The following is a 13737-nucleotide window of genomic DNA, read 5'->3' on the forward strand; positions in this document are numbered from 1 at the left end:
GTGGGCTCCTTTGATCTCATCTCACGGTTTCCAGTATCATCTTTATGCTGATGACACCCAGCTGTATCTCTCCACACCAGACATCACTGTGGAGACCCAGGCCAAAGTATCGGCCTGCTTATCTGTCATTGCTGCCTGGATGTCCAAACGCCACCTGAAACTGAACATGGCCAAGACCGAGCTCATCGTCTTTCCACCAAAACCCACTTCTCCTCTTCCTCCACTCTCTATCTCAGTCGATAACACCCTCATCCTTCCCGTCTCATCTGCCCGCAACCTCGGAGTCATCTTCGACTCCTCCCTCTCCTTCTCTGCGCATATCCAGCAGACAGCCAAGACCTGTCGCTTCTTTCTCTTTAACATCAGCAAAATTCGCCCTTTCCTCTCTGAGCACACCACCCGAACTCTCATCCACTCTCTCATTACCTCTCGCCTTGACTACTGCAACCTGCTCCTCACTGGCCTCCCACTTAACCATCTATCCCCCCTTCAATCCATTCAGAACTTTGCTGCACGCCTTATCTTCCGCCTGGACCAATATGCTCATATCACCTCTCTCCTCAGGTCACTTCACTGGCTTCCGATCAGATACCGCATACTGTTCAAGCTTCTCCTTCTTACCTACAAATGCACTCAGTCTGCAGCCCTCATTACCTCTCTACCCTCACCTCCCCTTACGTCCCCGCCCGAAACCTCCGCTCACAGGACAAATCCCTCCTCTCAGTACCCTTCTCCACCACCGCCAACTCCAGACTCCGCCCTTTCTGCCTTGCCTCACCCTATGCCTGGAATAAACTTCCTGAGCCCGTACGCCAAGCCCCCTCCTTATCCATCTTCAAATCTTTACTCAAAGCCCACCCTCTTCAATGTTGCTTTCGGCACTTAACCTTTATACCTATTCAGGAAATCTAGACTGCCCAATTTGACTGCCCCTATTTGTCTGTCTGTACATTTGTCCTTTAGATTGTAAGCTCCTTGAGCAGGGACCGTCCTTCTATGTTAAACTGTACAGCTCTGCGTAACCCTAGTAGCGCTTTAGAAATGTTAAGTAGTAGTAGTAGTAATTAGTTATAAAGACTGTGCTGAGTGACTAGCGGTAAGCTAATGAATAGAGCGGTGTGATTTTTTATTTTTATTTATTTGTTGCATTTGTATCCCACATTTTCCCACCTCTTTGCAGGCTCAATGTGGCTTACAATACATCACGAATAATGAGAATACATGAGAAAGTATACAATTAGTAGTAACAGAAGGATTTGGGGTAACATGATAATGATAAAACATGATCGTATTTTAGCAAGCAATCATAATAAGAAATATTTAAGAACGTGGAAGCGTCAACCCCAGAGAACACAGCGGTTACAGATTTGGGTGCAAGGAGCCCTGCACTCACTCCTGTCCTGGTGGCACCTCCGGGGGTAAGCGGTGAGAGAACAAAACCGGCTGTGATAACGCTGGAGCGGTTGTGGGATGCCATACAGGGGATGAACACCAGCCTAACTAAGGTAACAACGTCCATAAAAGAAGAAATTGTTAGTTTAAAACAAACCCAAGAGCAGCTGTGTGGGAAGATACAAGAAAATCAAGTAAAAACTGATGCCTTGGGAGGAGAGTTAAAGAAAATTCAAGACCTGACAGGAACTTTGGTAAAAGATAGAGATACTCTAGCTAAAAAGCTAGAGTATCTGGATAATCAGGGGAGGAGAAATAATTTGAGATTCCTTAACTTTCCCAAGTCTCCTTTAATTCCTGCTAAAGATATGCTTAAAAAATATTTTGGAGAAATCCTAGGAATCCCAGTGGAGGGTTTTCCTCCTATCACTGGGTCTCATTATATATTTGGAATTCGGTCTCAACCCCTGGTTTCTCAATCTCATCCGGATATGAATTTGACCAAGTTCCTCGAGAGTTCATTAGAGGTGGTTACCGAACGTACAACTCTCTTGGTGTCATTTGCTCTTGAGTTTGACAGAAATGTCGTCTTCAAATTGTTTTTTCGACATATGAATGCACTTTTTTTTGGAGCCAAGATTCAGATTTTTCCTGACCTTAACAAAGAGACACAAAAGCGGAGACGAGAATTCTTGGTGCTTAAACCACGAATCCTCGCAATATCTGGGACTTTTGTTCTTAAATATCCATGCAGATGCTTAGTCTCTATTGATGGTGTTAATTATATGTTCCTTGACCCCAGGAAAATGCAAATATATATTGAATCAAAAGAACATAGTAAGACTGATGTTCAGACCTGAGATCCCACTTTAAAAATGCTGTTATATCGGCTAGCGAGTAACTGGGGTTTTTTTCCTCTTATTAGAGTAAACTAAACTCAATAACTGTTTTTTTTCCTTTTCTTTTTGATTTTCCTAGTTTCTTGCCTCACAATGTGGTGTTGATTGTGGTCGAAATAGAATATATATATTCATTATGTTATAGTGTGTTTCATATATTCTCTGTATCTAATACATTTTTGAAATGGATGTAATATTGTAAAATCATAAATAAAAATAAAAATTAAAAAAAATATATATTTAAGAATTATATAAGAGTTATATAGAAAATGTGCATTTAGTAGTAGTGAAAAGCATGGTAATGGTTTGGCAAGCAAATATTGTAAGGGCGGTTCTGGATATGTGTACAGGAGTTCATATTTGTTGATCCTTGTTGTATGCCTTGTTGAAGAGAAGGGTCTTCAGTAAACTTCGGAAGTTAGCTTGTTCGTAGGTCGTTTTTATGTTTCGCGGCAGCGCATTCCAGAATTGTGTGCTCAGGCAGGAAAAGGTAGACGCGTGCGTTAGTTTGTATTTAATACCTTTACAATTTGGGAAGTGAAGATTAAGGAATGTGCGGGATGATTTTTTAGCATTCCTGGGTGGTAGGCTGGTGCCTCTCCGTGAATAATTTTGTGAACTAGGGTGCATATTTTGAACGTGATACGTTCTTTGAGTGGGAGCCAGTGCAGTTTTTCTCGTAGGGGTTTAGCGCTTTCGTATTTTGTTTTACCGAATATGAGTCTAGCTACAGTGTTCTGAGCTGTCTGAAGTTTCTTGATTATTTGCTCTTTGCAGCCGGCATAGAGTGCGTTGCAGTAATCTAGATGACTGAGTACCATTGATTGTACCTTTGGCTCCACAAGTCCGTCTTGTTTTTCTATTTTTTCCCCCTCTTTTTTTTTTTTTTTTGAATACTGTATTAGAAAGAACAGATAGATGTACATTTCTACTTCATTGACCATGCAGGGGCAGATTTATGACAAATTCCATGCAGTGTACCCCATAGGTTAGCAATTAACCTGTGAACAGCTCTTCATTTAAATCAGTTTCTGCTGCTTTTCTAGAGCGGTTATGTCCTTCCCACTCTTTGCTAGTGCCCTTTGTGTCATAAAATTCAAGTAATATTTATCCTCTTATCAATTAAACATTTTGTGCTGAAAATGTTTGCATTCTAATCCATTTAATTTGAAGTCCTTTAAGAGGTATTTGTAGGTGTGCCTATGTTTGTGTCTCCAACCTAAAGACCAGCTCCTCTTCCCTAAGCATACTGGTGATCACATTAAGCATTTAAAGTCACAATCATGCGGTACAAATGCGGATTCCAAAGTTTTATACAATGTATTGGTATTGCTCAAATTAACCTGAAATATATTCTGAATTTTAAAAAAATACAGCACTTATCTATTATGCTCAAAGACTGTAGGTTATTCCAAAGAGGAAATGTAAGATTCTAATAATATCGAAGTCAAAAGATGGTTTTTGAGGTATGGGTATAGTTTGGAGGGGGGTATTGCCTCCCCCGAACGCTGCTGGACCGAGTGCCTCACTCTCCCTCCCCTTCCTGATGCGTTCCATTATCTTTCTCTCTAACTCCTTCCCCATTCTGCTTTGTCCCTTCTTGACCTGCCCCCTCCTGCGCATCTGCCCCCCCCCTCAAACCTGTCCTAGTCCTGCAGTTCCTTCCCAGTGCAGCCGTGGTGAGCAGGAACTAAAAATAGCCAGTGCAGAGTCCTGTGCTGCAGCGTTTCCAGCTTGGCTCTGCCGTACTGCCCCCTCTGATGCACTTCCTACCGCTGTGGGAGCAGTTCCGGCAGAACCTAGCTGGAAAAGCTACAGCACAAGGCTCTGCGCCCACCGTTTCTAGGAGTCACAGAATGATACAAGCCTTGAGGGAAGGGAGTGGATTGGGGGGGGGGGGGGGGGGCTGCAAGAATGGACAAAGCTGGACGAGAAAGATGGAGACACACAGAGAGAGGGAGGGAGATGATGGAACATGTGGGTCAAGGGAGGGAGAAGAAAGATGGCAAGCAGTTTTGGATTGGGAGAGGGGATATGCTGGACACTGGGAAGAAAGGAATAGGGAGACAAACGGCAGGTTTGAAGGGAGGGGAGGAGATAGACCGCAGAGGGACTGGAGGTTGGGATGTAGAAGAGACCCTCGTTCTGTGTGATGAGGGTCAGAAAACACTCCAACCTCCATGGTTCTTTGGGGGATAACTCCAGAAGAAGGGGAACCATATTTGCCGCGGCCAGTATGGTGCGATCAGAATCATGGTTCCATGGTCTTGCTTCAGTTTCAACAAAGTCTTCCCCACTAGAGGTATGCATGACAGATCTGGTCGACTTACCAACTAGAAACTCCTTCGTATCAACAAGGAAATACCTCAATCTGATCTACCCAAGCTGCAAAGGAATCAAATATAAATCATCATATGCGTCCAACTTCTCCTACATAAGCACACAACTATGGAACGCATTAGTAAAGGCCCTGAAAGCCGTGACCAACCACCTAAACTTTTGAAAACCATTGAAAACTGACCTATTCAAAAAAGCATACCCTACCGACACAACAACATGCCCGAAATCCACAACGCACTGAAACTGAAGCACAATAATAACACCACACCTCCCCCGCTAAATGACCCCCATTGTGGCTGTACCACATAAACTCTATCTTATCATAACACCATTCTGTACGTATTTGTTTACACCGGAGCCACATTGAGCCTGCAAGTAGGTGGGAAAATGTGGGATACAAATGTAACAAATAAAAAAATATATATAGAAGACCTGTCCCCCAAATGAGGAAGAAGGCATCTGACACTAGTCTGTCATGGGCCTGAAGCCTGGAACAGAACTGAGGGACGTTGTGGTTGAGCTGAGTAGCAAAAAGATCCACTGAGGGGGTGTCCCACATTTGGAAGATCTTGTGGTTTCATTATCATGCTCAGTCTGTTGGCCTGGATATTGTTTTTGCCCACCAGATAAGTGGCTTGAAGGAACATGCTATGTTGGGGAGCCCAATGCCACACCCAGATGGCTTCCTGACACAGAGGGCGTGATACGGTGCACCCCTGCTTGTTGGTGTAATACATTGCAACCTGATTGTCTGTTTGGATGACAACAATTTGGTGAGATAGTTGATCTCTGAAAGCCTTTAGAAAGTTCAAGATTGCCTGGAAGATTGATTTGAAAATTCGTTTCCTGAGAGGACCAAGCTCCTCGAGTGTGAAGCCCATCTACACAAGCTCCCCATTCCAGGAGGGATGCATCCGTCATCAGCACTTTTTCTGGCTGAGGAATTTGAAATGGAAGTCCCAGAGTCAAACTGGATTGAATGGTCCATCACTGAAGTGAGAGTACAAGTCCTGGGGATGCCTAAATGACATCTTCTAGACTTCCCGTGGCTCGATACCAGTGAGAAACTGGTGAAGACCCTGGGAGCTGACGCGAGGCCAAAAGGCAAACACGATACTGAATTTGACGTGTTCCCAGCCGATATCGAAGATACTTCTGGTGGGCTGGAAGTAACGGGATGTGAGTATATGTATCCTTTATTTCCAGAGAGCATAGCCAATCGTTTTTCTGAATCATTGGGAGAAGGATGCCCAGGGAAACCATCCTGAACTTTTCTCAGACAAGGAATTTGTTCAGGGCCCTTAGGTCTAGGATGGATGCATCCCTACTGTTTTCTTCTGCACAAGAAAGTAGCTTGAATAGAATCCCTGCCCTTCTTCTTCTGGTGGTATGGGTTTGACCACACGGGCCTTCAGAAGAGCAGAGAGTTCCTCTGCAAGTACCTGCCTGGGCTGAGAGTTGAACGAATGAGCTCTCTGTGGGCAATCTGGAGGTCTGAGATGCCAACTGAGGGAGTATCCGAGACAGACTATTTGAAGAACCCACCGGTCAGAGGTTATAAGAGGCTACCTTTGTGGAAAAATTTCAGCCTCCCCATGACCAGCAAGTCGTCCAGGACGGAAACTATTACTGCAGCTAAGCTCTGTTGGAGTCAGTCAAAAGTTCATCCCTTGCTTTGACTGGGGAGCAGCAGGGGCCTTAGGCGCACACTGTTGACATGAATGAGCGCGCTGGGGTTGAGCCTGAGTAGGCTGGCATGCCTAAGGGTTGTACCTACGCCTCAACGTGCCAAAAGTCCTCCTAGCTGAGGAGGCTGATGCAGAAGGTACCTGGCGAGAGAGAGAAGCGATGGTATCTGTGTTTTTTGATTTGGTCTCTGACCTCCTCAACCTTCTCTCCAAAAAGGTTATCCTCCCAGCATGGGGTATCCGCCAACCTCTGCTGAACAGAATGTTTCAAGTCAGAAACACGCAGCCATGAGAGTCTGCATTGCTATAGCTTGAGCAGAGATCCTGGATGGCACATCAAAAGTATCGTAAGTGCTCCTGGCCAAGAACTTTTGACACACCTTCTGCTGCCTGATCAACTGGCGACTGGCTCGGCCTGCTCCGGAGGGAGCATTGTCAGCCAGGTGGGACAACTTGTGCACCGAGTTTCGCAAGTAAACGCTCGTGATGAGCTGGTAAGATTATATAAGAGAAATAAGCACTGAAGCCTGGTACATCTTCCTCCCAAAAGAATCCAGGGTTCTAGCTTTTCTACCAAGGGGTGCCAAGGCACAGTCCCTTGAACTCCTGGCTCTTTTGAAAGTGGATTTCAGCACCATGGAATTGCTGAGGCCTATCAAAACCAGGTGTACTGTGGAGCCGATACTGGGTGTCAATCTTTTTGGGCATGGCAGGGACTGACACAGGGAACTCCCAGTTCCTGAAGAGGACTTCCTTGAGTACCTCTCATGGAGAGGTGCAGTCACACCTCCTTAGCAGGAGATATGTAGTCCAGAACCTTGAGCATCTTGGCCCAGGGCTCATCCTCCACTTCCAAATGGAATGGCATCAGCCATTTCCTTTACAAAAGATAGAAATGAAAGGCTCTCCTGAAGGAGACTTTCTCCTTTCAGGTGGAGGGGAGGTTTCAGAGGGAATTCCATAAGACTCGTCCGAGGAAAAATAACTTGGATCCTCCTCGGTGTCAGACAATACCTCCTAATGGGAAAGTCTAGACCGAATCTGCCTCAATGCAGAAGAACCACATCCTCGAAAACGGCGTTGAGAAGCAGTCTCCTGCCTCGAAGCTTCCTCCACTGACATCGAGGGAGTGCCGGCTTGGGTGGCAGTCAACACCACTGCCACATGCGGCATCGGTGTTGGAGGCCAAACCGCCGGCTGAGGGCAAGCGGGGCCACAACGGGAGGCAGGGTAGGCGCAAGCACCCCTGATGCCAATGTACACCATTGCATGAAGCCATCTAGCATCTCAAGGAGCAAGGCTTGGATGTGCTCATTGAGTGTCGGGCACCGGGAAAAGCTGGGGTGCCGACTCAGGTTGCAGAACCGCTGAAGTCGATGTGGGAGGTTGATGTTGGCTGTTGGGAGACCGGCGCATTGACACTTCTTGTACGGATGGGGAGTGGTCCTCCCGGCAAGGTTCTTCTTGGGTGCCAAATCCTTCGACGCCCCGGAGTTCCCAGCATCATGCATCGAGGTGGACTGATGATGACGCTTCTTGGCCTTCGCCTGAAGTGTGTCATTGAGGCTCCTCAATGCCGACGTCGAATCCACATATCGCCCTGGGGTGGGTCCGACGATGGACAGTCCCGAGGGCCCTGAACAACAGGAGGCCTCGAGGCAGGTGGAGACCCACACGATGCTTCACTGATCCCAGCGTCTAAGGGTCTAGAAGCAGCCATGCTTACCAATACGCCTGGTGACACTTGACATTGATGCCGACACCTCTGACCTTGATGCCGATGCCAAGGCCGAGGAACAGGACTTGGTTCCAAATATCATCTCTTGTTGAGCCTCTCTGGAAACTTGGGTCCTCTTCTTCATGTGAAGACAGAGCACACAGTTAGTGGGGCTATGGTCCGGCTCAAGACACTACAGACACAAAAAATTAGTATATTTTCCAGAGATTGTCCGACTGCACCAGGTACAGCGCTTGAAGCCACTGGGAACTTTCATAGATATGGAAGGAAAAACTTCATCGGCTAAATTAAACGATGCGATGGTGCCTAAAAAAAGGGGCAAAACACGGAAAAAGAAAGGGAAAGTTTCTGACCGAAGTGAAGGCTGGAAAATAAAAGGAAACTTAAAATCGTGCAAAATCACTAAAAAATGAAAGGAAACTTAAAAGGACAGAGGTTCCAACAACAGGAGCATAATAAATGATGAAAAAATAAATGAAAAATAGCTGAAAGACACAAAAAAAGCTCTCTAGGACCAAGTGATGTGAGGAGATGGTAAAAAAAAAAAAAAGCCCTCTTCTCACTACAGAAAAAGAACTGAGGAGATCGTGTTCTTGCGATGGTCGGGAAGGCACTCACTCATGCGCGGTACAGCGTGTCTTGTGCTCCACAAAGCTCTCATTTAGCTTTGGTAAATTCCGGACTGGGCGAAGCAGGTTGGTGTCACCCACTTGTGATAATTATAAGCCTGCTTGTCTTCGGAGAAACAATTATTCATCTGTAGGCACTCAAAACCTTTCAAAATCTATTACAACCTTTCATTACAAAAATAACTAGCCAATCTCAGTTTTATGGTACCATCCCACCTGCCCAATTAGCACAGTTGCTTGGTGGGGAAAAAAAAAATTAGCTGTATCCGAGTTGTCATCTGTAATTAGAATGCGGCATAATTTTTTTTACGAGTTGAGATCCTTGTAATTTAATGGCTATATCAAGATTCACAGAACCTACGAATGCCACAAACAACTGAATTCTACAGTAATAAAGACTGGTGGCATTTTAGGGATAACTGGAAACATTTCTGATCTTCAGACATTCCACTTCTCACTTTACCTCATGATGTTATCATCAATCTGCGTGAGAGATGTTGCTGTGTACAGACGGTTCATATCTGTATCATCAAGTCCTTGTGTTCGATTACTGTTCTTTCCAAAGAGGACATGTCTACATGATCACAGAATGAGAAAAATAAGATGTAATCATTTTTCATTTACCATCTCAAAGACAAGAACCAGAGATCATTACAAACAGGAAGAGGGCATGAAACAGATAAGCCAGAATTGAATTTTACGTTACTTTACAAGAATGATAGCAAAGAACTTTAATAATTCGCAGAGATATAGGTGCTTCTCATTACATATCCACAGGCGGAGAGAGGGGTAATAAGAGAGAATTTTGCTAATAAACCATACAGTTCATATGTGTTCGCTTAGAAATAGCTAGAAATGTTGAAGTTGCACATCAAAATCAGTAGTTATTTATAACCTTCACAATCCACAATGTTCTGGCGGCTTACAAATAAACATACCCTCGGTCCCTCCCCTCAGTGCCTGTCTCCCCCTCCTCCCAATACCTTGGAATCTTCTCTGCTGGGGTCTTCATCCGGGCAGTGGCACTCATGGGTTGCCTGTAGCCTGCACCGGGACTTCTTCCTTGAGCCATCCTGCCCTTCACAAAACAGGAAGTTGCATCGGAAGGGGAGGGACAGTTCATGGGGATAGTCCCGGTGTAGGCTGCAGGCGGCCTGTGAGTGTCGCTGCCACTGCCCGGGTGGGGACTTCAGCAGAGAGAATTTTAAGGTGGGGCAGGGGGCTGGGTCTGACAGGGGCTGCGTATGCAATAGGCACACCTAGTTTAATACATCACTTCAGTGATGCCAAGATAACACTCAGCTTCACCTTCACTCAGTATAATCAATTAGATTATGCTGCTATCACAGAAAAATCATAAAAACCAAAACAAAATAAACTAACTTGTGAAACACTTACCCCTGGATTCTATAATGGTGCTCAAAGTTGCGTGTGCAAATTTGGTTGCACACCCAATTTGTGCACACATTTTAACAAGCCAATTAGTGCCAATAATTGGGCGTTATCAATTATTGACATTAATTGGCAACAATTTGGATCTGCGCACACATCTTGCTAAGGGCTCTTCTATAAAGATGCGCAAGCAAATCTTTCAGCATGTAACTGAAAAGGGGGCGTGGTCATAGGAGGGGCATTGGTAGATCAAGGGTACACTAAGGATGAGCGTAGTATTACAGAATTCAGGGTATCTGCGCCTAATTTACGTGCGAGGATTTACACCAGGTTTCAGTTGGTGTAAATCCTTGAGCGCCCAACTTGTAGCGCCATTTATAGTATAGCGCTCAGTACTCTTTTTGGCGCCATTTACTGAATCTAGTCCTTAGAGGGCAGAAAGCTTCCTAGTCCTCTACAAGGGCAACAGGGAGCTTGACAGCAACCACACTAAAGAAATCATGGAAGTTTGATGACCCCAATGCACCCCTATTACATATGAATCACAGAACCCAGAAGCCCCGGCAACTTCTCTCCTCCCCCCTAATGTAATAAGCAGCACATTCATTGAATTTCTTCATAATTCAGATTTATATGATTAAAAGTAATTGTTTTCTGATACACTTGCTATGCTTGAGATATATAGGCTTCCCAGTTGGAGGTGGTAGCTGTGGGAAGAGTAATTACAAGTGTGAAATTTGAGGTCTGTTGTGCACTAGTGCAAGGATGTACATGACAAAATGAATGATCTGAGTAACTGCAACGGTAGTGAATGAATGTGTTGTGCTTGGGGGGGGGGGGGGGGTTGTGTGCGCAAGTGTGTGTATGAGTGAGTGCAAGGATGTGTCTGCATGTATGTGATTGAGTGAATTTGGGTTGATCAGTGTGAGTGTGGTGTGTTTGAGTAAGTGGAACTGGTATGTGTGACTGAGCACATGCATGGTTATTGTGTGAGTGAGTGGAGTGTGTCTGGCCCCCTTTATGTTCCTCTTTGCTTTCTATCTGCATCTTCCTATACACATATGAGTTTGTGTTGGGCAGACTGGATGGACCATGCAGGTCTTTTTCTGCCGTCATCTACTATGTATGTTTCCTCTCCTCTCTCATACCCTTTTCCTATTGGTCTTCACTCAACTTCTTCCCTCGCATCTCTCCCCACAGCTTCCAGACTTAACCCTTCCCTTTTCACCATGCTCCAGACTTAACCACTCAAACATCCACTCTTTTCACTTCCCCATTTTCACTGTCCCCCCCAGACTCATTCCCTGTTTCTCTCTCTCCATCCCCACATTTTGTCCTCTTCCCCAGGATCACAGTTTCATTTTCTCCCACTGTTCAGTTTCTGTTTCTAAACTCCACCTCCTCTTTTCTGGGCAGTCTGGATTCGGAAGTAAGAAATGGCAGTAACGAGGTCTGAATGGTTAAATTTTATTCAAAAGAGAGGGCCATGAAAGAAGAGATGAGAAAGGGTTGAGGTACTCATTGCTTAGCTCATTTGTCACCCCGTTGTGCCCCAGAGTAAAATCGACTAAGGTCAAGAAACCCACAAACACAGCACCTTCAAATTGCATGGCGCCATGCACTAGTCATGTTCTTTCTACTGGCATATGCCATTTCCTCTTTCCTGTAGGGAGCAGGAAGGAAGGCAGCCAGTCAAGGAAGAAATCAAAAAGGGTGGCCAGTACTGCCTGGGGCCATGGTGCTTTGCTGTCTTGTTACCGAGTTGGCCGGGCTGTTTTGTTGGCGGCTGGAGTGGAGGAGGATGGGTCGCCCTGCAGTGATCCAGTCTCTGGCAGTTTCAGTGATGACAGCTAAAGCACAGGGCTGCAGCAGCTGCCAGATTGATGACTGGTTGACTCAGTGGCTCCTCTCCGCCAGAGCAAATTTGTTTGTGCTCTGCATGATGACCCCTAAAATTGTGCCATCCTAAGTTGATGCCTTGTTCATCTGGTGCTAGGGCAGGCTCTGGGTACACAAGCAGCACGTTCTAAAATATTTTCGACAACATAATCTGGGGTTTCACTTCATATTGTGCCTCTCTTACCAGCTCTGTGCTTGTTTATTGGGCCACAGGCTAACAGCTCATTGACTCTTCCAAATACAAACTGGTTAGGCTGACACACCTGTGAGTAAGGATGATTTTCTTCATATTGTCTGCCATAAGGAAGTTGTACAACCTTCGACACTGATCCCACTGCAGGAAAGTTTCCTGTGCCCTAAAATATAATACATAACCATATGTCAACAAGCTTCTAGAAATACTAACAAAACAACAGAAATACATCTTTTTTTTTTTTTTTTTTTGAAAATGGCTATTTGCTAGGTGTTTTTGTGCTCTGTGCATTATCTTTTTGGTCCATTTTTGAAAAAAAAAAAAATGTCCAAGTGAAAAATGCACAAAATCAAGCCATTGGGATGTAGGAGGAGCCCGTATTCTTAGTACACTGGCCACACAGACATCCCAGAAGAGCAATGGGGCACCCTAGGGGGCAGTGCAGTAGAATTCAAATGAATGCTCCCAAGTACACATCTGACCGTTGCTCCCTTATTTTGTCTGCTGAGCCCCCCCCCTCCCAAAACCCACTACCACCAACTGTACACTATAATAGCCCTTATGGGTGAAGTTGGCACCTATATGTGGGTACAGCGGGTTTCTGGTGAGTTTTGGAGGGCTCACTTTTTCCACCACAAGTGTAACAGGTAGGGGGGGGAGGTATGGGCCTTGATCTACCTGTCTGCAGTGCACTGCACCCACCACTAGACTACTTCAGGGTTCTGCATATTGTTCTAATGGACCTGAGTATTACATCTGAGGCTGGCACAAAGGCTGGTAAGTAATGTTTCTATATTTATTTGGTGAGAGGGGGTCAGTGACCACTGGGGAAGTAAGGGAAGGACATCCTTGATTCCCTCCAGTGGTCATCTGATCATTTAGGGCACCTTTTTGTGTCTTATTTGTTATAAATGTAAGCCACATTGAGCATGCAAATTGTTGGGAAAATGTGGGATACAAATGCTACAAATAAATAAAAAAAGAGGTCTAGCTCAAAACGTCTTAGTTTTAGTCCTGGACGCTTTTGTTTTGTTTCATTATGGCCCCAAAACGACCAAGTGTTTGGAACGCCCAGATCCTGCCCTTAACACGCCCCCTTGTGATTTGAATGCACTTTTGATGGACTACATAGAAAAAATGTCTAAAAATTGGTTTTGAAAATTTCATTTTTAACGTTTTGTGAGAAAAGTTTCCAAATGCAGATTTTATACCACTTTTTGGATGTTTTTCTCTTTTGAAAATGTAACCTATGGAACTTTGTAAGTCTATGTGCTTTGAAAATGAGCCTAGACTGTTATTTTCCACCCTTAAACACACAACTAGAATTTGTCACTTAGTAACAACAAGACTGGTTATGTCTTGTTATGTCAGAAAACTGAAAACCATATTCTTCTAAACATGTTAAATGCTTTGATATAAAAAGCAATTTAGGTCGTAGCCTATTTTATTATTCAGATTTCTTTAGGTGCTCCCTACATTGATAGCACAACCCCTTTCTCTTTTCAAATATTTCACATACAGCCTCCAATCTGCACATTGCTTTATTTTATTTTTTTTTCTATTTCAT

At 44.7% G+C, this 13737-nt stretch overlaps 1 protein-coding gene across 1 annotated transcript in view; it reads right to left on the minus strand.

Moving 5' to 3' along the window:
• The window catches only part of ABHD2 (abhydrolase domain containing 2), a 156360-nt gene that overhangs the window by 14681 nt on the left and 127942 nt on the right, over positions 1–13737 (minus strand). The window contains exons 7-8 of the mRNA XM_030189696.1: positions 12241–12333; positions 9150–9260 (exon numbers count right to left, since the gene is read on the minus strand). Of these exons, the coding sequence (XP_030045556.1) occupies positions 9150–9260; positions 12241–12333 (204 nt within the window). The remainder of the gene's footprint in view (positions 1–9149; positions 9261–12240; positions 12334–13737) is intronic.

This window comes from Microcaecilia unicolor, chromosome 1 (assembly GCF_901765095.1).
Source record: "Microcaecilia unicolor chromosome 1, aMicUni1.1, whole genome shotgun sequence".
NCBI lineage: Eukaryota > Metazoa > Chordata > Amphibia > Gymnophiona > Siphonopidae > Microcaecilia > Microcaecilia unicolor.